The sequence below is a fragment of the Sceloporus undulatus genome, chromosome 2 (assembly GCF_019175285.1).
Source record: "Sceloporus undulatus isolate JIND9_A2432 ecotype Alabama chromosome 2, SceUnd_v1.1, whole genome shotgun sequence".
Lineage (NCBI taxonomy): Eukaryota > Metazoa > Chordata > Lepidosauria > Squamata > Phrynosomatidae > Sceloporus > Sceloporus undulatus.
In genome coordinates, this window is record NC_056523.1 from 143,482,026 (window position 1) to 143,506,769 (window position 24,744).

General features: G+C 39.6%; 1 protein-coding gene across 2 annotated transcripts in view; it reads left to right on the forward strand.

Annotated features, from left to right (window-relative positions):
* Positions 1-23,651, forward strand: part of DUS1L (dihydrouridine synthase 1 like) — a 26,436-nt gene extending 2,785 nt beyond the window's left edge. The window contains exons 2-14 of one of the 2 annotated variants that reach the window (XM_042452648.1): positions 6,252-6,498; positions 7,729-7,837; positions 8,538-8,588; positions 10,131-10,243; positions 10,907-10,989; positions 11,193-11,296; positions 13,162-13,306; positions 13,488-13,584; positions 14,599-14,687; positions 15,582-15,748; positions 16,843-16,880; positions 18,704-18,779; positions 23,168-23,651. In XM_042452648.1, coding sequence (XP_042308582.1) covers positions 6,262-6,498; positions 7,729-7,837; positions 8,538-8,588; positions 10,131-10,243; positions 10,907-10,989; positions 11,193-11,296; positions 13,162-13,306; positions 13,488-13,584; positions 14,599-14,687; positions 15,582-15,748; positions 16,843-16,880; positions 18,704-18,779; positions 23,168-23,316 — 1,458 coding nt within the window. In that variant the 5' untranslated portion in view covers positions 6,252-6,261 and the 3' untranslated portion in view covers positions 23,317-23,651. The remainder of the gene's footprint in view (positions 1-6,251; positions 6,499-7,728; positions 7,838-8,537; positions 8,589-10,130; positions 10,244-10,906; positions 10,990-11,192; positions 11,297-13,161; positions 13,307-13,487; positions 13,585-14,598; positions 14,688-15,581; positions 15,749-16,842; positions 16,881-18,703; positions 18,780-23,167) is intronic. The other variant, XM_042452649.1, reaches the window with a different exon arrangement.
* Positions 23,652-24,744: the final 1,093 nt, after the last annotated feature.

Below are 24,744 nucleotides of genomic sequence, written 5' to 3' on the forward strand. Positions count from 1 at the left end.
CCGGCCCCCGGCTCAAAAAGGTTGCCTACCCCTGTTCTGGACAATTAAATTGTCTGCAAGATAAGGAAGAAATTTGTTGCACTTGGCAGAAGTTGACTGCCAACATATACTGTATCAGGATAGTTGAAATCTCCTATTATTACTCTCTCCTTTTTGAATGTGTTCTCATCTCCACCAGGAAGGCATCGTCCATATCCTCAGTCTGGGTTGGAAGTCTGTAGTAGGCCCCCACCATGACATCCCTTTTATTTCTTTCCCCCTTAATTCTTACCCAGATGCTCTCAACCTGGCTTCCTGGATTTAAGTCATGGATCTCTTTACAAATATAAATATCCTTAACATATAAAGCTACTTCCCTAGGTCTATATCTCTGAAATAGATTATACTCCCCTGTTACTACATTCCAGTCATGAGACTTATCTCACCAGGTTTCAGTGATTACTACAGTGTGCCTGCATTTTACGTGGGCATGACTTGTGCAGTTTTCAGAAGGGGTAATGGTGTGCACGCACGAGCTCCATTCTTTTGAATGGGGCTCAAGCATATGCGAAATTTCTCTTATGCAGGGGATCCAGAACGGATCTCCTGCATAAGGGAAGGGCCCACTGTATATCATATTTATTATGCTGTATTAAGAGTTCCTGTTCATCTTGTATATTTTGCATGTTCTCTGTGTTAGAGACATTTAAGCCCATGTGTATCCCCCCCCCCCCCGCATTGTTCTCTAGTACTGCTTGCCCTGCTCCTTCTCTACACTTGGTCTCCACCCCTCAACCAATTCCTGAATTTTTGCCCTTCAGAATACTGTCTCCCTCCCCACCAGAAGTCAATTTAAAGCTTTCTTGATCAGATTTGTGAGCCTCTTAGCAAAAAGATGTGGTGCTACAGAAGAGTACTGAGGATACTTTGGTCAGCCAAAAAGATAACCAAATAGGTCCTAGAACAGAGCAAGCCTGAAATCTCTCTGGAAGCCAAGATGATAAGGTTGAGGTTGTCATAGTTCAGTCATGTCTTGAGAAGGAATTACTCACTGGAAAAGACAATAATGCTAGGAAAGGTGGTGGAAAGAGAGGAAGACCGCATGCTAGTTGGGTAGACGCTATTAAGGAGGTCATGGTTATGAATTTACAGGATCTAAGCAGAGCAGAGGAGGATAGGGATAGGGAGTCTTGGAGATGTCTTATCCACAGGGTCGCCATGGGTCGGAATTGACTCAAAGATGGGTAACAACAACAAGTCCAAAATCATAGTCTAACACTCAAACCACTATACCACGCTGGCACTCTTACTGGGTGAACAAGGCCAAAAGGCTCTATTGCTGCCACTTGCTTGTCTGCAAAGCACCATCTCACATCTCACTGAAATGCTGCTCGCTTTCTTACAGAATGTGTCATCCCAGCAGCAGAAAGGGTTTATTTGTTTGTTTTGTGAAGGAGTGGCATGTGGCAACTACAGAAGACCAGTCCTTTTTTATTTAGGTGACAGCAGTAATGAATATACATACATACATACACACATACATACACACACCCACACACACCCACACCCCAAGTTGGCAACCCACTCCAGTCAGCTTCCACTACACAGGCAGGTATCCTTGTCTCATAAAAATCAGAATTAAAAAGGTAAGTCCACCTTTAACCATCTATTCTGAGGAGTTCCACAGAACATCCTGTGGAAAGTTAGTGTATTCTCTGTTGTTGTTGTTATTGTGTGCCTTCAGGTCATTTGTGACTTATGGCGCCCCAAGGTAAACCTGTGTGTCATGTATTTTATGCATTTTGGTTGACCAATTCAAGGTATTACTGATTTGTGAATTTGTGTGTCTATGATTTGTGCGTCTGTGCATTTTCAAGTCAACTATTGACTTTAGGCATTTAAGTAAGGAGTGTGCCAGGCCCACAATACCTGGTATTTAGTGGTGGTCTCCAGTTCAAGTAACAACCAGAGCTGAGGCCCCATTCTCACTGGCACTTTTGTGCTGGAAGGAACTGGAAAGCTTCGGTTTTCCCCTCCCTGAATCCCTCCGGAAGCAATTGCTGACTACCAATTCAGGCGTATTTTAACCCGAATGCCCTCTTGGAGAAATCGGGTTTAACATGAAGGTGCCTGGCTGTCAATCAAATTTAGTTCTGCGATCGTCATAAATAAATATATTTATGACATTTCCAGCACTCATTGGGGCATCGGAAATGTGCTTCCCCCCTCCTTTTTTTTTTTTAAAGAACCAGGCGCCAGAATGCGCACATTTTGTGAAATTTAAAAACCTCCTCTGTGGTGTGTGCTGGTGGGAGTTTGGGTCAGTGCAGGTTATTGATCTGCCCTTAGCCCCATTTTCAACCCCAAAATGCAAGTTAATGCCATCTCTTGCATCCTGTATCCCCTCCTTGCCACCCCAGAATGCTCATACACATGTATAATAAGAATAATAATAAATAATAATAATAATAATAAGAAATTCCTCACCTCAGAAATGCCAGAAAAGGAAGCGATGCCATACATTCTTTGCTTTTCCTAGGCTACCCCTGAATTCCTTAGAGACAGTAGCAAAAGCATTGTGTGTGTCAATTTGCCAGTTTGCCAAATTGGAAAGAGAAACGTTGTAACATTTGCATTACACCATTCATTCGCAAAGGGAAAAAGCCTCTTGCAAAGTGCTCCTTTCAGCAAGGAAGCGAGGAAATGAAAGGGAAAGTGAACAAGCAGCTAGCCACATTCATCTGAATATATATCTACCTGAAGCAAAAAACATGCGCATAGACTGCCAAAAATAATTTTAAAAAATCAAAATCAAAAGGAAAAGGCCCCTGCTGGAGAGCAGAGCCTTGGCTTGTTGTGGTGCTCTGACCGGCCCTGAATTGACCCTGTCAGTCACCCCGATTCCCCCTTTTTGCCTCCTGTCATTTGCCTTCTGTCAGATTCCCCTTTTTTGCATCCTCTCTGGCTCCTTCTTCCTCCTCCTCCTTCGCCCCGATGAGAGGAGGGCATGCCTTGCCCACTGCCCTCCCTCTGACCTAAATCCCTCCCCTGAACTTGACCTGATCATGATCGGGGGCATGTTCATATTTCGTGGAACCCGGGTTTTTTCAAACGAGATGGCTTTTGCCCCGATTCTAGATGACCCGCGCTAAAGGGCATTTGCTTGTGCATGCCTCGAAATGGATTGTGACAGATTCGGGACCAATATGAACTTCACATGCAAGAATCGATTCCTGATCTGGGGTAAAGTGTAGTCTGAATGGGCCCTCTGCTTAGTTTCCAAGATCAGATAGGATCTGGTGCCTTTAGGGTATTTAGGTGGTAAGGCAAACCTATCATGGGGTTTTCTTGGCAGAATTTGTTCAGAGAGTGTTTGCCTTTGCCTTCCTCTGAGGCTGAGTGAGAGCGACTTGCCCAGGGACATCCAGTAGGTTTCCATGGCTAAGCAGGAATTTGAACCCTGGTTTCCAGAGTTGTAGTTTAATGTTCAAATCACAATACTGCACTGGCTCTGTTCTCTGTTATGCTCCAAGAAATAGTCTTCATCCACTTTCCTAACAAGGATTGGTAAATTCTGAACTTTCTACCATTGAAGAACTTGAAGAAACTGCCTAGGAAATGTGTTTTTATTTCCCCCTTTTTTTGGGGGGGGGGGGGGGGGCTATCTACTGGTTTAGTGTCTAATTATTTGAAATGTAGAGATTTCTCCCTGCTGATACAGCTTCATGGGGCACAAAGAGGGAGGGAAGGGAGGAGCATGGAGGGAAGAATTTTTACTTACAGTAAAAAGTAAATATAAACCAGTAAATAATCAGTCTCCCTGGTGCTTCTAGATTCTCTCTCACACACACCTTTTCTTATGCTGAAACAAACTAGCACAGATATTTATCTGAAAACTTCATAGGAGAGAGAGTGATAAATCTTACTCAGTTAAAGTTTTAACATGGTAATCTGGATTTCTTGCAGTGCTTTGCTGATGTAAAACATCAGTGGAGGAGGAGATGACATTGTTTTTTCAGTGCTGTTTATATAGCATCATTTTCATTATGGCCCTGATTCTGAAGGTAGCATTACTAAGGTATAGTTTTTTGTGGGTTTTTCGGGCTATGTGGCCGTGTTCTAGAACAGTTTCTTCCTGACGTTTCGCCAGCATCTGTGGCTGGGATCTTCAGAGAATGTTTGCCTGGAAAGGACTTGGCTATATATATTGTGTGACCTGGATGACACTTTCACCATTTGGAGCCATGGAGAAGAAGATCTGGCTCTGTTCCTGAACCATCTGAACAATATTCACCCCAACATCCAATTCACTATGGAAAAAGAAAAGGAAGGAACACTGCCATTTTTGGATGTCCTAGTCATCTGCAAACCGAATCTACGTTTGGGTCGCACAGTATACAGAAACCCACACATACAGACCGATACCTGCACAAGAACACCAACCATCACCCAGGACAAAAAAGAAGCACAATCAAAACACTGGTAGACCAAACCCTGTGAACCCCACTTCTTGGAAGATGAACTGAAGCACCGAGACCAGGCTCCACAGGCTATTGGTTATTCCAGCTCAGACATCAGAAGGGCTGCCAGGCCCAGGAAAACCCAGAGGCGTGAAGACAAGCAGCCACCCAAAGGGAAGGTATTTTTACCATACATCAAAGGAGTCACAGACAGAATAGGCAAAGTGGCAAGGAAGCACAACCTGCAAATGGTATACAAACCGACGAAGAAAATCCAGCAAATGCTTCGCTCAGCCAAGGACCAGAGAGACCCTCTCATAGCCGCAGGAGTTTACCGCATACCATGCAGCTGTGTACAAGTCTACATAGGGACCACCAAACGCAGTGTGCAAACAAGAATCAAGGAACACGAGAGACACTGCAGACTAGGCCAGCCAGAAAAATCAGCAGTAGCAGAACATGCCACAAACCATCCTGGGCATAAAATACTGTTTGAAAACACTGAAATTCCGGACCATGCCAACCACTCCCATGTCAGGATGCACCGGGAAGCCATTGAAATCCACAAACACCTGGGCAATTTCAACAGGAAAGAGGAATCCCTTAAAGTAAACAAGGTTTGACTACCAGTCCTGAAAGATAGCAAGATAAAGCTTCAACAAATGCAAATGAGAAATCTCCCAGGGTCAGGGCTTTCCCAGTAGACAATGAGCACTAATCAAGCAGACATTAATCCTCTTGTGCAGACCCTCACACCCTGAGGATTGCCATTAGCAACAAACAGTATAAATGCAAATCACTCCTGCCTTTCCAGGTCACACAATATTCTCTGAAGATGTCAGCCGCAGATGCTGGCAAAACGTCAGGAAGAAACTCTGCTATAACATGGCCACAGAGCCCGAAAAACCCACAAAAAAACTAGGGATGCCGGCCATGAAAGCCTCCGACTTCACATTACTAAGGTATAATAATACTGTATAATGGTAACAAATCATGGGTTCTGTTTAGACTTGCCACTAATTAATGTAAGTCCTTAATAAATCATAATAAAATGAGGTGGAACTTTGAAACAGGTCAGCTTGCTGAATCATAAAATGATAATTTAAAAAATAGGGGCAGACACAAATGAAGTGCTAACGGTTCCCGACTATCATGTACCTTGTGGTGCTACAGAAATTGCAATTCATTATTATGTTACAGCTCTATAAAAATATAGTAGAGGCCTGTCAGTATTATTATCTGACTTGAAGAATATGTTGCTTACACATTTATAAGCATACACATGCACACCAAGGCTCCTCAAATATTTATTTTTCCCATAAAAAAGCAGTCTGTGCACATATGTGTATATATTTAAATATTGTTGTTGTGTACTTTCAAATAATTTCTGACTTATGGCCACCTTGTCATGGGATTTTCTTAGCAAGATTTATTCAGAGGGGATTTGCCTTCGCCTTCATTTGAAGCTGAAAGAATGTGACCAGCCCAAGGTTACTCTGTGGGTTTCCATGGTTGAGCGAGTATTTGAACCCAAGTCTCCACAGTCATAGTCCAATACTAAGCCCACCACATTACACTTTGTATTTAAATGAGTCTACTCTAAATCCCCTGTGCATTCCACTGAGTGTGCTTGCTTCAGAGAGCTGTGTGCATGATGAAACTGAAAGACATGTGAATGTCATTGCTAAGAGTTACTGCCTGAACAGTTTTAATCATTACTCTTAGCAAATGTAATACTTTTTCAAATTGCAATTATTGTTCATTAGAATCAGTTGGAGAATGTTAGCATCTATTGTTTTAATGCTTTTGCAGTCACAGGAAGATGCCCAAACTGAAAGGTTTTGAGTTCTGGAGCAACACACTGAAAAGTGCTCGTTTTGTGGTTGCTCCCATGGTGGATCAGAGCGAGTTAGCGTGGAGACTGTTGAGCCGCCGCCATGGAGCCCAGCTGTGTTACACACCTATGCTGCATGCTCAGGTCTTTGTCAGAGATGCCAATTACCGTAAGGAAAACCTATACTGCGATGTGTGTCCAGAGGATAGACCTTTGATTGTGCAGGTAATAGCAATTACATGATTTCTCTATGGGTTTTATACTCTTTGGAATGTGCGGCATTTCTTTCTATAATAAATATATTTATGACTTTAAACTACCTATTTGATGCAATATTCATCATAAGGTATAATTACACCTATGTGGAGAACAATATATAATATATACCAATATTATATGAGTCATTAATTTTGTGTCCCTGAAATCAGTACGATTTCATATGAAGATCATGTCCAGTGAGCAAACGCTTCCCTATAATAGCATGACTGCTGCATTTGGATTTCTCCATGAGAGATAGAATGATGAGAGTTGTTCTTAGGATGTGTCTGTAGTCTTTTTTTAGTCTCACTGTATAACTTTTTCTTCCAGACGGACTGCTGTGGTACAGTCGTATGTTGTTGAATTGGCTTTTTTTAAATGTCTTGTCCCCCATCAATCTTCGTTGAGATGACACATATACTACTCAATTTTTAATTGTGTCAGGAGCGTGGCTGACAGACCAATGTTGTGCATCCCTAGCAGTATCCATGCCTTTTAGGGGCTGGTTACATTATCCCCTCTTTGAGAAAAATGTATTGCAAAATGGGAGGTAGCATTTGTGATACAATCTGGCATGGATAGTGACCCATACAAAACTGTTCACTTTTAAAATACAGTGGGCCCTCCACTTTTGGTGGGGTTAGGGATGCAGGACCCCATGAAAGTGGAAAAACTGCAAAACAAACAAACAAACAAAAACAAAAAAAACCCATCCCACTACTATTTTTAACCTCTCTAGGAATCTCTAGGTCTTCCAGTGCAACTCTATAGTCAACATCTGCCAGAAGTTAACTGTAGAATTGTGCTGGAGAACCAAAAAATGGCTGCAGAGGTCTTCTCTTTAGGAGTTGCTACGTCCTTCATTGTTACTTCTGGTAGATTTTGACTACAGAGTTGCACTGGAGGAACAAGAGAGTCCTAGAGATAACATGAATCAGATTTGTGAATAATCAAAGCTGCAAATGTGGAGTGCTGACTGTACAGGGTGCCCAGTGTCAAACTTGTAAGGAAAACTTGTTAAGGAAAATCACTTGGGATGGAGGGTGAAGAAGATGTACTTAATAGTGCAATGAGAATGACATCCACAACATTTGAGATGTTCAATTGTATAATAATCTATTTTATAAACTCTCATACTTCTAGTATTTCAGTTTTAAATGTCTGATTTATTCTTTCATTTCTATGTATCTTTCACAGTTTTGTGCCAATGATCCAGAAGTGTTTGTTCAGGCTGCCTTGCTGGCTCAAGATTACTGTGATGCTGTTGACCTGAACTTGGGGTGCCCTCAGATGATTGCAAAGAGAGGTATGTACAAACTAGAATCTGAAATAATGCAGACTGTTATATGGTACCGTGTGGGTGTAAGCCCCATAGAATGTAGTGGGATATCTGAGGAAATCCAAAAGTGAATATGCAAACTCTTCTGAGTGTAATGGTAAATATTCTCCATTGGGAGAGGCAGAAAATATAAATTATTATTATTGTTATTATTAAATACTTCCTGGTACGTCTGCTTAGGGTTGTAGCCTTGGCTTCTGCTGCAAACTCAGAATCAGTCTTTAAGGTTTAAAACAAGTAAACCCATTTGCACATCTTAGTTGAAACTTCCATTTAAATGCTCTGCTGAGTTGTTTTATTGTTAGGCTTTCTTTAGTCCTTTATTTAGGAAATAAAGGAAGCAGTATTTGGCAGAGGAAAGGGCAGATAAGATGCTGAATTGGGCTCCTGGGAACTTCAGTTGATGTGAAGACAAAAAAATTGCAGTGGATACACTCTGAATTGAAGCTTTCAGTCTCTGCCAAGCGCTAGCCCATTGCATTTCTCATATGAACTCTGAGAGAATAGCTTATTTGCTAAGTAGGAGCTAGAAAATGTGGTTCAGATTGTCTAAGCAGAAACAGTCCTGTGGATATGTATTCATCTCTGAGCATTTTGTCCATACCGCAGTGAGTTATCCCAAGTCATATGTTTAAATTTATTTATTTACTTACTTACTTACTGGTAGGTCACTATGGAGCATTCCTACAGGAGGAATGGGACCTTCTTCGGAGAATGAGTAAGTCCTTGAGGCTCTTGAGCAGGATGTAAATATAATAATTGTCTATGCTGGAAGATTCAGTGTATAGATTCAGGTTTTGATCTTAAAAAGAAAGCATTGCTTTTTAGAGGTCAGTTGAGGCACATGCTTAATTAATGTATAAAGTTAGTAGGGAAGAAGAAATATGGAGCTGGCAGAATAAATAAGAATAAAGAACAAAATAAATGAATATAACAAACTTGGAGAAATAGTGTTATTTCTATTACATAAAGTCAAGCTGAGAAACCTGAAAGGGAGGGGGCATGCTTCAGCATGATGTAGTGGTTGAGTATTGGACTGTGACCATGGAGACAAGGGTTTGAATCCCCATTTGGTCATGGAAACTAACTGAGTGGCCTTGGGCAAGTCACACTCTCTCAGACTCTGAGGAAAGCCATGACAAACCCCTCTAAAAAGATCTTGTCAAGAAAACCCTGTGATAGGGTCATCATAAGTCAGAAATAACTTGAAGGCACACAATAACAACAACCTATAGTAGAAGTCTCCAGCCTGCTCATATTAAAACCACAACTGATTTTAAAAACAGCACAATAAAAATAGAGTTGGGGGGAAACAACTTAGGAGACATCAGACTGTACTCAAAACAGATCAGAGAATAAAATGCATATCAGTAAAATGAAATTAACAATCTTTAAAAGTCTGAGGTCTAAAACACACTGCAGAAACAATCAAGTTTGAGACTGCTTTAACTGCCCTGGCTCAATTTTAGAGAATTTTGGGAACAGTAGTTTTGTGAGCCATTTAGACTTCTCTGTCAGAGAGCTCTGGTGCCACAGTAAACTACAGTTCCTAGGATTCCCTAGCAGTTAAAGCATTCTCAAACTGGATTATTTCACCAGCTGCCAAAAAGATATTTGAGTAAATACAAGGTAGGACTCTCTGAGGAGTGCATTCTTCAATGAATACCATTACTAAGGAGGACCTACGCCTCTGTAGCTACCTGCTCCACCTCAAGTGGTGGGGGGCACCCAGAGATGTATTATAGAAAGATCTCAGGGACAGGATAGATGCATGTGAGAAGAACTGATTTTCAACCTATACGAACTTTCCCTATGCAAATAAACACATGATGATATTCAGCACTTTGTGAGAAAATATAATTTTGATTCTTTGGGGTAGATTCCCAACATTTTCCCTTCACCAACAGAAGACTGCAGCCAGTGAAACAGAGAGAGCTATGATTTCCAGTTAAAAATTAATTTCCCTTTCTTTCTAGCCATACTCTACTCTAAATCTGATCCAGAAAGTCTCCAAGATACTGCATATGGGAGAAAGAATGATAGAAAATTGCTTCCCTCTTTCTGCTGACAGAAGCCTTCTGTTGGTGAAGGAAATTAATTGGATTCAGCCCTCTTTTTTGCTTGCTGCTCCATTAAGTAGTAGACAATGTAATAATATAATCAATACAGGGGGATAAAGAGTGCTGCTGTTTAAAGCTCTGTTACACATTATCAACAAGAGTTAAGCCCATTTCAAAATTATCTTTGTCTTGTTTTCCAGTTATGTTGGCTAACGAGAAGCTCTCTGTTCCTATCACATGCAAAATCCGTGTTTTCCCAGAAATTGCCAAGACTGTGAAATATGCCCAGTTGCTGGAAGAGGCTGGTTGTCAAGTAGGGAATCTACTGTTCCCTGTTATGTTGCAGTAATTGCAAGGTTCTAATATTCTTAAAGAGATGGGCACTCAAGAAAATTTTAGTAGCTTGTATCCTATAAAAAGAAATGATGATGTAAAGCTACATCCTGGCAATGTTATAACCAGAAATTAAGTTTCCTGACTGGGTTCACTGTGTTTAAATAAGTTGGAGGCAAAATGCTTTCATCGGTAAAACAGTAAGATCTCAAAAAATAAAATACTGCTGGAGTATGTCACTGAACTGAAGTTCAGTGAAGAAGTTGGAAACAATCAAATAGGTCACCACCAGTGCTATTGTTCTTTCTGCATTTTTATCGAAAGCAATAGGTCCACACCCAAGTTTCATTCTTCATTGAAATTAAAACAGAGTTCTTACAAAATAGGCTCCGTTTATGATTTCTGAAGACACTTCCCTGCTTCTGGTAGAAAGTTTGGTGTTCAGACTGTTTGAGGCCAGGGGCTTAACAGGTAAAATGGGAGGATTGCTACTGAATTATAATCCCTACACAGCATGTGAAATGTTAGAGGCAGGAAGTCATGATGCAAAGCATGTGTGTATTTGTGTGTGTGGGACGGGGTAGGACTTTCTTTCATGTGGTCAGTTCACACACATTGGAAAACAAATTTAACTCTGTTCTAGCTCCTGACTGTCCATGGCCGCACCAAAGAGCAGAAGGGCCCTCTTGCTGGTGTAGCCTCCTGGGAGCACATACAGGCAGTGAGGTAAGATACCAGTAGACAGCATGGTGATGCCAAACAGTTTTTTTCACCCTATTGCCCTGAGGCTAAATGCATGCAACTAATTATGTAGTCCTAAAAATTAACACTGGCCCTTTGATAACAGGAATAGAAGAAACTGTTTTTAGTTTTGACTTGCTCTGGATTTGCTTTTTGCTTTTACTTATCACCTTTTTTTCCTGCCATAGAAAAGCTGTAAAGATCCCTGTCTTTGCAAATGGAAATATTCAGTGCCTAAGTGATGTGGAGAAGTGTATTCAGAAGACAGGTGTTCAGGGTGTCATGAGTGCAGGTAAAAGATTCTCTCCTTAGATACTTTTTAATTACTCTGTTCAATGAATCCATGATAATTCCATGCCAGGTGATATTAATTAATCTTGCTGTAAATACATTTGTGTGCTGCTACTTCTTAAAAAAGTTATTTTAACCTTTAGACAATTTAGTCAATGTATCTCCTGCCTTTCTCCCAATGTGAGACCCAAGGTAGCTTCCAGTATAAGTTAATGCAAAATACAGTTAAAACCATGTATAGTTCTAAGTGATAAAAACCAATTAATAAGTAATCAAATTAAAAACACTATTTTTTTTTTAAATGAGTGATGGTAAAAGTATGACACACCCTGTTAAAAGGCCCTTCTTTTGCAGCCAGTTAACAGCTGAAGACCTGTCTGAATAGAAAGGGCTCTGCTTGCTGGCAGAAAGAGAACAGAGAGGAGGCCAAAGTAGCCTCCCATGAGGGGAAATTCCATAGCCTGGGAACAGCTGCTGAAAAAGCATTCTCCGTGTTCTCACCAAATGTGTCAGTGACAGTGGTGGGATTGAGAGAAAGCCCTTATTTAAGAATCTTAAAACTCAGGCAGGCTCATATAGGGAGAAACAATCTTTCAGTCTGGACACAGGTCATATATGTCATAACCACATTATGCATTGTTCACAGAAAAAGACCAGTTAGAATAGACAGTGTATGCTCTATTTAGGTTATTGGTCTAGCAGCTGACATAAGTAGAGAGGTAGGATAGTTGTCTAGATAAATAAGAATTTGATTTTATGAAGAGAAGATCAACTTTGGATGATCAATTCATAATAAACTTTGGATAATCAATTCACAAAAATTAACAGATAAAGAATTTTCTTTTACCTTGGCCTGTACAAATTATGCTATTAAGAATGTTGGCCATACATGTAGTATCTGCTGTGATTTTATCTGAAGGTGGAACAACAGTATATGGAACAGAACTTTGTTTAATTCTGGACACTTAAATGGAAAGTTTGGGGCAATGTTTTTTTGTTTTTGTTCTAATTATTCATTCAAAGTTTAGTGGTTGTTCAGGAAGTAAAGCAGGAAAGGAGTTAATCAAAATGTGCTTACAGCAAAGTGCAATAGTTTCAGACTTGGTCAAATCCCTTCTCAGTTACAGTGCTCAGTGAGTGAATAGCTGAGCATTGTGGTATTTGACCTTAGAGTGTGTTACAAAGGTAAAATTATGTTCAGCAAGCGACCTGAATTACCTGATCAGTTTGAATAATTGAGGACAGTTGTAGGTCTTGGTACAGGCATCGGAATTTTCACAGGGAATGCAAATGGAACATTTAGGGGTAGAAACTGGGAGGTGGTGGAGGATATGGTGCTTAGTTTTTTGTGGGGGTTTTGGGCTATGTGGCCATGTTCTAGAAGAGTTTCTTCCTGACATTTCACCAGCCACAGATGCTGGTGAAATGTCAGGAAGAAACTCTTCTAGAACATGGCCACATAGCCCAAAAAACCCACAAAAAACTATTGATGCCGGCCATGAAAGCCTTCGACTCCGATATGGTGCTTCTTTCCCTATAGAAATCCTCCTACCCATTGGCCCTTACTCCATGGGACTTATTGCTACACTCAGTTGAGGAAATGAGCATAAAAAAGTGAAAGGGCATCAACAGGAAAGACTAGTTTTTGCCTCCCTGCCATTTTTCCCTGCAAATGCTCCATCACCATCAGCCCCTGTTACCCTCTACAAAAAAGTGGGTTTATATCCCCGAAAGCATATGCAAAATTAAAAACCAGTTAGTGTTAAATGTGCTGTCACATCTCTTTTTTCTCCCCCCCCCCCCCCCCCTTCCTCCAGTTTGGAGGTATATAATGCTGAAAATTTTTTTCTGGCTCTTTCTTCTCAGAGGGCAATCTTCACAATCCAGCTTTGTTTGAAGGAAGAAACCCTGTAGTTTGGGAGATGGCTGATGAATACTTGGACATAGTACAGCAGTACCCTTGCCCTCTGTCCTATGTCAGGGCTCATCTCTTTAAGCTTTGGCATCATACGTGAGTAATTTGGCTACTTATAGCCCCTCATTCTACAAGCTAAGGAGTGTTTAAAGGGCATGGCAAAACTAGAAATCTGTGGCTCATTTAAAAATATCAGATTTAGGATCTGGTTGTAATTCTTTTCTGCACCTTAATCCTTAAAGGGTTGAATAGAGTGGTTCACATTCTGCTTCCTCAGGCTGCAAGTTCACCAGCAACTACGTGATGAATTGGCAAAAGTGAAGACACTGGATGGACTTGTAGCTGTCAACCAGGAACTGAAGCTACATTGCCAGGTACCAATCAAAGAGCCCAATAACAACTCTCATTAAGTTCGTTATTTTTTCTCAGATCATGGTCTATCATTGCACTCCTGACTTCAAGTCACCTTCCACCTTTATTTCTCTAGTATGCCTTTGAGCCCCATTACGTCTACAGCTTTCATAGCAAATGAAGATGGCAGATGGCTGGAGCCCTATGGATTCTGAAAATTGCCTCTGACCGAAAAAAGAAACGGGCTGTTGATGGTGGCACTGTCTAATAAGCTTGGGAGAAGGAAGTAGAGGAGAACTCTGGAAGTGCAGAAGATGGCAGGGAGGGGTAGAAACATGCAGGGAGGTGTTGTGACAGATGTGGGAAGATGGGGAGCAGAGAAGACAATGAGAAGTGATATGGGAGGGGAGGGACATGTTTCTCTGTGTGAAAGATGTATATACCTGCATGTGTAAATTAATTTAAGGAGTCATCTTGATAAATGTATTTATGCTTGTGGGTGAGGGTCCCTATGGGAAGAGAGATGGGATGAATTGGCTGATAGAGTTTGCTTTGTCTGAAATTAATGGTTAACTTCCCACAGAACTGATGGACTGTTGAAGCAGAACATCCTGAGTTCAAAGGAAGAGTTTAGCATTTGAGGGTCTATACCTGACTAATGCTGTATACTCCACTTATTGGGCAAATGATTTGTCAACCTCATCAGTTTGCCTTATATGAATCAGGTGTTTCATAACATCAGAATAATTTTTCAGAATTACTAGTGAGTTCCCACCCCCCACCCCAAATCTTAGCACCCTGATCTAATCATACTCCTCTACCACTTTTTCTCTCTTAGAGAGGGGTAATATTATTGTTAAAAGTCTGTTTTTAAAGTGAATTTAAGGAGCTCACATGTTTGCCCAACAATTCTGGTGTATTTGCATTTCAAAAACATGTTGCTTTAATTCAGTTTTTGTTCCTTCTATCATTTGGGAGTAACAATGAATGGCTTTAGAGAAAGCTGAATTTGTCATTATTTCTGACTGTGCTCATAGAAAGAAATGGCTCAGTTGAAGGAAGAAGAGAAACCAAAGGGAGGATTGCCTTTCTTCCATTGGATTTGTCAGCCATACCTCCGGCCAGGGTAAGTCTCTGTATTACATGCAATATATTGCACAAGGTTATACAGTTTAAAGAGGATTAAACCAATTATCTGTGGTCCTTGGATGATATCTTAGCAAACATATGGGTATCTGGCGGCCAAAAATGAGTTTCCTCTCACCTTGCCTGGCAACAAGAGAAAAAAAATGAGCTGGAATATTTGGAGGTAATGATGATACTTTATCCCTTTTCCTTTGAATAACCATCTCCCTCACCCCCATGTCATTGTATGCTGAGTTATACATATATTTTACCCTGGAATTTCACTCTGGATTTGAGAATTCCTTCCTAAACTTCAAGATAGGTAACAAAAAGTAACATGTTTTTGGTCACATATGTTGATACTGTTTTCTGAGGCTAGCTGGGAAGCAATAATGTACTTGAACCATAACATATATGGACACCATCAATATTTTTGAAGAAGTGGGTGGTGAAGATAATTTTTGAGGGGGAGGTGTTCTTTTTCCCAAGAGTAGTATGTATGTGATCTTTACTGACTGATATCTAGTCAGTCATCTTCTAAGGAGCCTGAAATTCTGGACATTCTACCAATGTGTGTACAGTGACATAGAGAACTTTCATTCATGGTAGAGCTAGGTGAACACATAATTATTGCATCATTTTTCTTTTAAGTACCTATATACCATGGGTAGGCAAAATGCTCCGCTCCAGAGTTTTTGGGCTAGAACTACCCATAAGTCCTGGCCAGTGTAACTGATGGTAAGGAATGCTAGGAATTACAGTCCAGCAACATTTAGAGGACAGGACTTTGCCCACCCTTGCTATTTGCCATGTGCCCACTTCTGTAAAAGTGGGATCCACACAAAAAGCAATTGTTGCCTTGTTTTTTAAATACTGTGGTGATTAACTTTCACAGGCCCAAAGAGACATGCAAGGAAAATGGCAGTAGTGGTATAGAAGGAAGTACACGGGTGAAGAGAGCTCTGGAAGATGAGGAAGATGGCAACTCTGATTCTCTTTCAAAGAACAAACAAAAGAAGAAACTAAGAAATCCTAATAAAAGCTTTGATCCATCCTTAAAACGTAAGATGTAGAGCTACAGTATTTAGTCATTGTGATAGATAAGAGATGGGCAACATGCAGACCACATGTGCCCCCTCTAAATTTGGCAATTGGCAATGTGGCAGAAGTGGAGGTAACCTTTCTGCCATGTGCACCCTAAAACAAGGGGCTTAAAGAATACACACTTTGTCTTAAAAGAGACTCTTAACTCTGAAAGCCGCATAGAACTGTAATTTCCCATTAAAATAAGGTTTGGACTCCCTACTCACTTTGTTTTATGTGAGGCAGGGGACTTGAAATTGGCTGCCAGACTTGCTTAGAATTGTACACTCTTGTGATATTATATTAAATTATTTCTGATCAAGTTATGATAAGCTCCTGGTTAATTGAACAGAAGGTCTTCAAAAGATCTTCAGGGTTTTTTTTTTAAAAAAATAATTTTTAATGTGAGCATTTTAATATCTGTACATGGTAAATGCTAGTTTAGAAGGAAATTTGCCTTTTTTTAAAAAAAGTATGTTTTTTCTTGTATGGATTTGTTTAGATTTAATCAAGACTGCTTTCTTATATATACTAATGTTCTTATGCATGCTGGATTGGGTGGCAGTCCTAATTAAAAGCAAAGACTTTTCATTCCTAATGGCATAAGACAACACCATGAGAGGTTGCTCATAACACCTTTTCTCTAATGTGATTGGTAACATTTTTTGTAGATGAAATAGACATCAAAATAGTGTAGAACTATTAACCACAAAATGCACATTTTCATGTGAAATATGTTGCTTTGACTCCCATACCGAATAAGTGTTGTTCACAGTTTGTCTCATGGTAGCAGTCACAGTAGTAAAGGTTTACTTTTTAATAGTTCTTTGAAGTCTCATCCAAACTTTCTTCATCTTCATTCATTTCTTTCTGAATGATTCTGTCCATTTACTGGGTGAATCCTTTGGTCTCCAGTAGCATTACTTTAACTTCAAGTTATATATATTGGTTTCAATTTTTTTCATTGTTGCATTTTCTCTTGTAAATTTTGTTTTTAAAAAAATTAGGATGTGGAAATTAGATGTAAGTAACTAAAAAATAAGCATCTGTTTGAACTACTATTTCTTTTCCAGCTAAATATGCAAAGTGTGATCAGTGTGGAAACCCAAAGGTAGGTCTGCCTTAATCTCTTTCTCTTTTTATTAATACTCATTAATGCCTTCATCATCCAGTCTTAAGAGAAATTACAATTGCTATGCTGTATCCTTGTTGCATTGGGACTTTTTCCAGTGAAACTGCTGCTCAAGGCAAAGCTTAAAGTGTTAAATAGTCTGACTTTGTCCTCTTTGTTCTCTTTCTCAAAAGAGCAGTTTGTTGGCCAGTAGTTCATTGTTGAGAAATGTTTGTCACAGTTTGAAATGTCAACTCTGAAAACTTGCCTCGAAAAGAACTGCCTGCCAACTGAGTGTCACTTATTGTAGAATACAGGCAAATTTCTTTATTGGGCTGTATATATGTGCTAATCTTAGCAAGAAACATCAGGATTGAGGAAGAGGTACTGGATATAATGCTACAGAGCCAGCATATAAGGCACACAACAACAACCTAATGTTGCTGAGATTTACAGCATTATGTGCTTTAACATTCTGTTTTTTATGCCAGATGTATTTTCCACCTTCCTTCTTTTGATTATAATTTGATTTAAGCAATTAATTTTTAGCTGCTTTTATTATTTGTTCAGCAGTTAGCTATTCAGGTTTATGGTACTGTGCTGCCATCTGCTGGGTACATGTGAAGCAGTCTTCTTGCCTTACATTCTGGAATGTGTGCATTTCAACATCCACTCTGAAAAGAGATGAAGCTGTGACTGCCTACCCCCAAATTGCCTTTATAATTAACTGGGTATTTTTGTCTGTTCTACCTCTGGGATTAGATAGTAGAGGGTTCAGATGTTAAAAAGGAGGTGATTCAAATTGTTGGGTCTAACGGGAGTGCTAAAAGATAGACAATAATGTTTGTGGCATGCACTGTCCACAGGTTCGAGAAACTAGGGTGAGTGGCAGAGTAAAATTATTTATGGTGAAAGTATTTTATGAACCACTAAAATAGCATTGCAGACACTCTATGCCCCTGTCAGCAGCCCTCATTAAATGATAAAGACATAACTTTATGGGACTGTCAATTGTTGGGGATATTTTAATGCTGCAGCAGGTGCACAGACAGAACTTACAAATATTATAGAGTCAAAAGTAAGAAACACTCTCCTTTCCAAATTACTTCCTTCTAGTGGTTAAAATATACTTTTCAGTGGCACTGTTTTCTTGTCATAGGAATATATGCTATATTCTGCATCCTATTATCAAATGGATTCAGTGCTTTCTTTTGCCCAGTATACACAGTGATCTAGATTGGGACCATTATCTGATCAAATTGCTTTGGGCTCAGAGCTTCTTTTATCTTAGGGTGGAGGGATAATTCACCTGGGACAGTATGCTTTATTGAGCCAGTGTTATACAACAGTCAAGTATATAGATGAAATTAATTGAATTAAATGTAGCCTCTACTACTTGGTTGGCCAATAATTCATTATTTTAATTCTACTGTTTCAGATATTTGTTTAAGCTAAATATCATCTGATCATACTTAGTTTTAAGAACAGACTCTTGATGTAGTGTATATGGTACCATGGTGTTTCTAAACAGTGGAACCCAGTCATTCTTCTAAAGGTGTCAGCAGATTGTATAGAAGGACACACACACACCATATTTACATCAAGTGAAGCCTACTTTTAATACGTGCTCCTAAAGGGATTGTTTTCCTGTGAGAAAAGGTTCCTTTCTCTTTTACTGTGAAAAATGATATGAAAATTTTTGAGGGCTTGAGGTTTGTTTCATATCCTGATTTAAATCCAAAGAAATACTTTATCTTCCCATCCATTGGCATTTTAGGATTCCTATGTTAATATTGAGACTATTAGTTTCTTTCTGTTCTCAGGGTAACAAGTGTGTGTTTAACCTGTGTCGAGGATGCTGTAAGAAAAGGGCTTTTAGAGAAACAGCAGATTGTCCAGGTAAACATAACATGGCATAATTTTCCTTATGTGTGAAATAATTTTATTTATTTTTTGAAATTATTTTTAATAAGTAAAAAAGTCACAGAGAATAAAAGCTGAATAATACAAATAGCACGAACAATTAACTAATATACAAAACAATATAATTTACAACTAACAAGATAGGATAGGAAAATGTTTCCAACTTTCTTCTACAGGTATACTTCATTGTAAATTCCACTCCTATTTATCTTCCCCATATTCTTCATCATGGTGATATATACATCGTGTATATATTTAACTTAATCTAATTAATAAAACCAACAGTAGTCAAATCACCCTTATTTTTTTTCAGCGTCAACAAAACATTTCCAGTCTCCAAAATCTTGTCATCAGATTTTCTTTAATCAAAATAGTTTATTGAACACCTGCCAACTCCTTCAGCTTAGATAGCCACTTTTCTTTCATGGTGATTAAACCCTCTTCCATTTCTGAGCATATGTTATTCTCACAGCTATGACCATGTACTGAATTATTCTTCTGTGACTCTTCTCCAATTGTTTGTCCATCATTCCTAGCAGAAAAAAATTCAGGTTTCATTTGAAAATGGATCAATACAATTTCTTTCGTCATACTGTGTATTTGAATCCATTATCTCTTAGCTCTCACACATCCACCACATATGATAAAAAGACTCTTCCTGTTTATTACTTTTTCACCCTATATTTGGTTATCCTTTCTACATCTTAGACAATTTCTCTGGCATCATGTACCATCACATTATAAAAATTCTCTTTAAGATTATAACACAAAGTGAAATTTAAACTTTTTGACCACATCCTTTCACACTGCTCCATTTGTATGTGATAGGTCCAATTTACAGTCATCCCTCCAAATTTGCGGATTTGATTATTCACGGATTTCATTAATATGTTCTCTCTAGGACTGTCTAGGTCCTCCAGTGCAACTCTGTGGTCAACTTTAACTAAAAGTTGCACTGAAAGACCATTTGTAGCTACTCCAGTGCCATTCTATGGTCAGTGTATGTTGGACGTTGACCACAGAGTTGCACTGGAGAACCTAGAGATTCCTAGAGAAGTGTCCTCTCAGGTAAAAACAGTGTTTTTGTTATTTGCGGTTTTTCCATATTCACGGGGGTCTTGTTCCCCTAACCCTAGCAAATATGGAGGGACAACTGTATTCCTTAATTTCCTGACGCATTTCTTGTTTCAATTCTTCATTACTTTTGTCTTGTTTCCGAAACGATTTCATCATATATTTCTTGGATTTGCTTAACTTTATCCACCATGTTAGCCATTTCAGCAGAGATTACTGTATCAGCTGATATATCGACCAAAATTCTCCTTATTTCAGTAGCTTTCTTTGCTTCTGTAGCTCTAGTAACTCTAGCTGTTATTTTCTGTATCCACGGATTCTGCATCTACGGATTCAGCCATCTATGGCTTGAAAATGTTAACCTCCCCAACAAAACAAATCCAAAAAGCAAACCATGGCAGGGGGTGGTCCTAGAACCAATCCCCAAAAGATACCAATGGCCCACTGTATATTGAGTTTCAATTGTCCACTAGGTGGCAGTATTTTCCAAAGTGATTGTCTTAGCTGTTACAATACTTCTGGCTACTAAATGGCAGCACTCAACCTGTTTAGTATATTCAGTTCAACAACGTTTCTTCAGCAGTTAGTTATGTCTAATAATGGCTTAGGTGGGGATGCAGTGGCTTAGTGGTTAAGATGCCAATTCTGACGACTGGAATATCAGAAGGTTGGCAGTCTGAGGCCTGAGTGCTGCAATGAGCTCCTGTCACTTAGTCCCAGCTTCTGGCAAACTAGCAGTTTGAAAACATGCAAATGGAAGTAGGTAAATAGATTCCACTTCTCAGTGGGAAGGTAACAGCATTTGGTGCAGTCATGCTGGCCACATTACCACTAGAGCAGTCCTCAGACAACGCTGGCTCCTCGGCTTAGCAACAGAGGTGAACGCTATCCTCTACAGTTGGTACAACTAAACATTCATGTCAAGGGACTACATTTACCTTTACCTTTAAGAATGGCTTATCTTATCTGTAAATTTTCTTTCATTTATTCCTTTAACATTAGCCTCATGTTCTACATTAAAATATAGTACAAGCAATGTATCTGTGGGATTGATACCCTTGATTTCATTTAGCAGTGTTCAAAAAATATGGTCTCTCTAGGCATCTGGGGGGCCTACAGGATGACCCTATGGTCAATTTCTGCCAGAAATGTCAGGTTCACTGTTATCTTCGATTTTCACTATTCATGGTGAACATATATATCCCTTGCAAATACAGAGGTTGTACTGTATAATCAAAATACTGGTGTTTTTTTTTAATTAACTTTTTTATTTTAAACATTTCACTCCTCCCTCCCAATAATGCACAAACATTTTTATTAGAACCAGGAGACTTCTCAGATTCCTTATTTTCACCTCTGCACTTGAGATAGCTTTGTTAATTTCCTTCAACTCCCACTAGAAGAAAAAGTTTGAGACAGGTTCTGGGTAATCTTAAAGTCCATTTAAATAATGGCTAACTTGGATAGCCAAACACCTTTGTTCTGTCCACCTCCACACAGAGAGCAGGGTTGAAACGGGCTGTTGTGGTTGACCCCAGGTTTCCTCCCAAGTCTGGTCTGCAATTGCTGCTGAAGTCATCCTTGAGAGTAAGCTAGCTCTCAGAAACATCCAGTCATCATCTTTTCCCCCACTGGAAACCATTGTGGAATACTTTTAAAAGAAAGATTTTTCAAGTCAAACTGTATAATAGTTTAAGCCTGTTGAGTATTCTGCTACTTAAAAACATTAGTTGTTCAGAAACTAGAAAGTTTAAACTGTACTTATGCTTGACTGATCAGGCTGTTACAGGGAAAGCATGACATTTCCAAATGGTGCACTGCCATTTTTAAATTTACAAATAATATTAGAGGTGGGAGGGTTTTTCAATTGATTTTTTTCATGTTCATAACAGACAACACCTGCCTTCAGGTTCTGGCAAGATATTGAAAAATTATACTCATTTGATAGAACTGTAATTTTTTTTTACTCAATGATCACTTTTATTTAACGATGCAAACATCGCTGATCATGCATACAAGTTGACATCTGACATCTGTTAGCTGTCTTTTCAGTTTGTTGCATAGGAAAATAGAACAGTAATTATTAAATAAATTGGTTTTATGCACACTTCAATTGTAGAATAATTTCCCCTCTTTTCCGAATACTCATTAATCATCCTTCCCTGTATCTAATCCTCATGAATGTTTATATTTGTGTTAATTTTCAGTACTCTTTTGAGGCACCACTCAAAAGACTGTAATACAGCCTTCTCCAATAATATACTATTAATATTTGCTACAAACAGTTCAGGATTGTTAATGCTTAAAAAAGCATGGTTTTTTTGCCTCAGAATATCCCAAAATATCCACTAGCCACCATCATTCTAGCCATTGTCCAGCCATTTTCATTGTCTATAGATCTTCTGCGAACCAAGGGAAATTATGTTCAGATAGGTATGTGAAGCAATACATGGAAAACCTACAGTGTGTAAATAATATATCTAAATATTTTGTGGATTGAGCCCATTTCTCCAAAATAGCCACATTTTATCTCTCTTTCACATTCACCCCTATAAATTCTTTGAAGCTATTACTTTATATTTTGAAACCTCACGTAATAACAGTTCTGTACTGGGGTAATTTTGGCGTGTTACAGACCGCTGAAAAGCGGCGGCCTGCACCCGCCCCTTTCCCCGCCGGATTGGGGCTTCAGTGGCTAGAGCGGCAGCCGCTGAGGCCCCGATCCGCCGCTTTCCAGACCGCGAGGAAGGGACAAAAGGCCGCTTCCCCCATGGCCTGGAAAGGGGTGACCTTGGGGCTTCAAGCCCCAAGGACACCCCGCGGCGGTGGGGAGGAGGAGAAAGGGGCTGTTTGGCCCCTTTTTCCTCTGCGTCTCAGGGCACAGCCATCTAAAGGCTGCGCCCAGCGACGCAAACCTGGAAGGAGCTCCGAAACGGAGCTCCTTCCGGGGCCGCGGAAAGGGCGCACTAAGCGCCCTCGCGTGGCACCACTATGTAACAACCACACCGCCTCGTTTGGAGGCGGTGCGGTCGTGACATAGTCATGGCGGCAGCCGTGTGGAACAGCCACCGCCATTTTGTATGTGCTGAGTACGTACTAGGGTTGGAGGGGCACAGAAGCACCGCCGCTTCCTAACCCTAGTATGTGCTCAGCACGTACTTTAAGGCCCGTCTGTAACGGGCCTTAGATTCTCTAATTGATGCTTGAGTTCACAAAATAGTGTGTCTTTCCCTAATGGCTACATTTGAGCTGCTAGCTAACCAAGTCATATTTTCCTTTTTGTTCTCTAGGTCATGGTCTGCTTTTTAAAACCAAATATGAAAAAAGTCTTTTGTGGAAAAGTGGGCAGTCCAGTTTGGAAAAGGTTGAAGTGACAGCACAACAAGGTGAGGTGGAGGAGACATTATTACTGAAAGAAGCTATTGATGGTGTCGCATGAGGCCTTGGTAATTCCTCCTGGATTTGCGAAGTAGCCTCTATCTCCCTCCCTGGGCCAAAGAAATGTCTGCTTCCAGAACACAAGCACGTGATGCCACAGACCAGATTGATAGGTCTTATTAAGGAAGTTTCTTTCTCAGGGAAATATCTTGTAGTGGAAATAAAAAGGATGCAAAGAAGGCTTTTTTTCACAATGTGTTTGAAGGATTTCAAAGGACTGAGCCAGAAGCACCGACCTCAATATGCTGCATTGGAGACACCTTTAAAGAAATGACCTGCCTGTTAAAAAAATTGTGTATGGTTTTAAAATGGACAAATAAATCTTTTATATAAGAACAGGGTTTTCTGGAATATTATAAACACAATGCTTAAGTACATAGGACAGCTTGTGGCACACAAATGAGGAGGTCAGCAGAGATGAGCATTCCAGGACAGGCAGGACAATCAGCATTCAAAGTAAACAGCCATGCTCTAAACATGAACTAAAATAAGAAGTTTGAGTTTTGTGACTAAAACTTTTTAATTCTCCAACCCTTAAGAACTAACAAAAAGCAAGAAATGATTTTGCAAAAATCCAACAGAACTGGGAGGTGTAAATTTGTTAGCTATTTAGTAGTGTCTTGTTAATAACATGGTTATTAAGTTGCTAGTAAAACTCCAATTTAGTTGAAAGCATTGTTTGAAAATTTCCCACTTAATTTTAATTGTTTTTTCCCTACAATAAATAGCTCACTTGTAAACTGCATTCAAAAAAGTTCTATTTACTTCTTAATATGTTTGTTGAGAGAAATGCAGATATGCAACCCCATTCTATAGAGCAAGGGGGAGAGCTTTTAGACTATGGATCAAATGCAGCCTTCTCTATCTTACTTTCTTAGGCTGTGCCCTTCACTAAGCCTGCTTGGAATTAATCTGTATCAGTATAAAAAAGATACAGTACAAAGCAATACTGTAGTATCTTGTTGAGACCAACTAAAAGAAAAATCTAGAATAGGCTTTCAAAGACTGCAGTCCATTTCATCAGATGCAGCCTGAAGCCTATTCTAGAAATTTATTTCACTTAGTTTCACAGATGCTACAGGATTACTGCTTGGAGTAACTGGCCCTATTTACTCTATCCTGCCTTGTTTCCCAAGAACAAAGCTGAGAGAGGAAATATTGTATAAATTGGGGAAGAATACTTGGATGCAAATTTTTAATCACATGCTGATCATTTACAGCTGTAATTCAGCCTACTTTTAGTATTAACCACACCCACCACAGGAAGAGAGACATTGATAGGTTTCAAGTGAAATTAGTTGTTTCTCTAAGAGAAAAAAGGTTTCCCATACATGCGATATGTGTCTACTCAGAAGAAACCCATTAGCATTTTAAATGAGCAAGCAAGAATGAAGAAAACCCAGAGTTTTGAAAAGTTCTTCTGATGGTG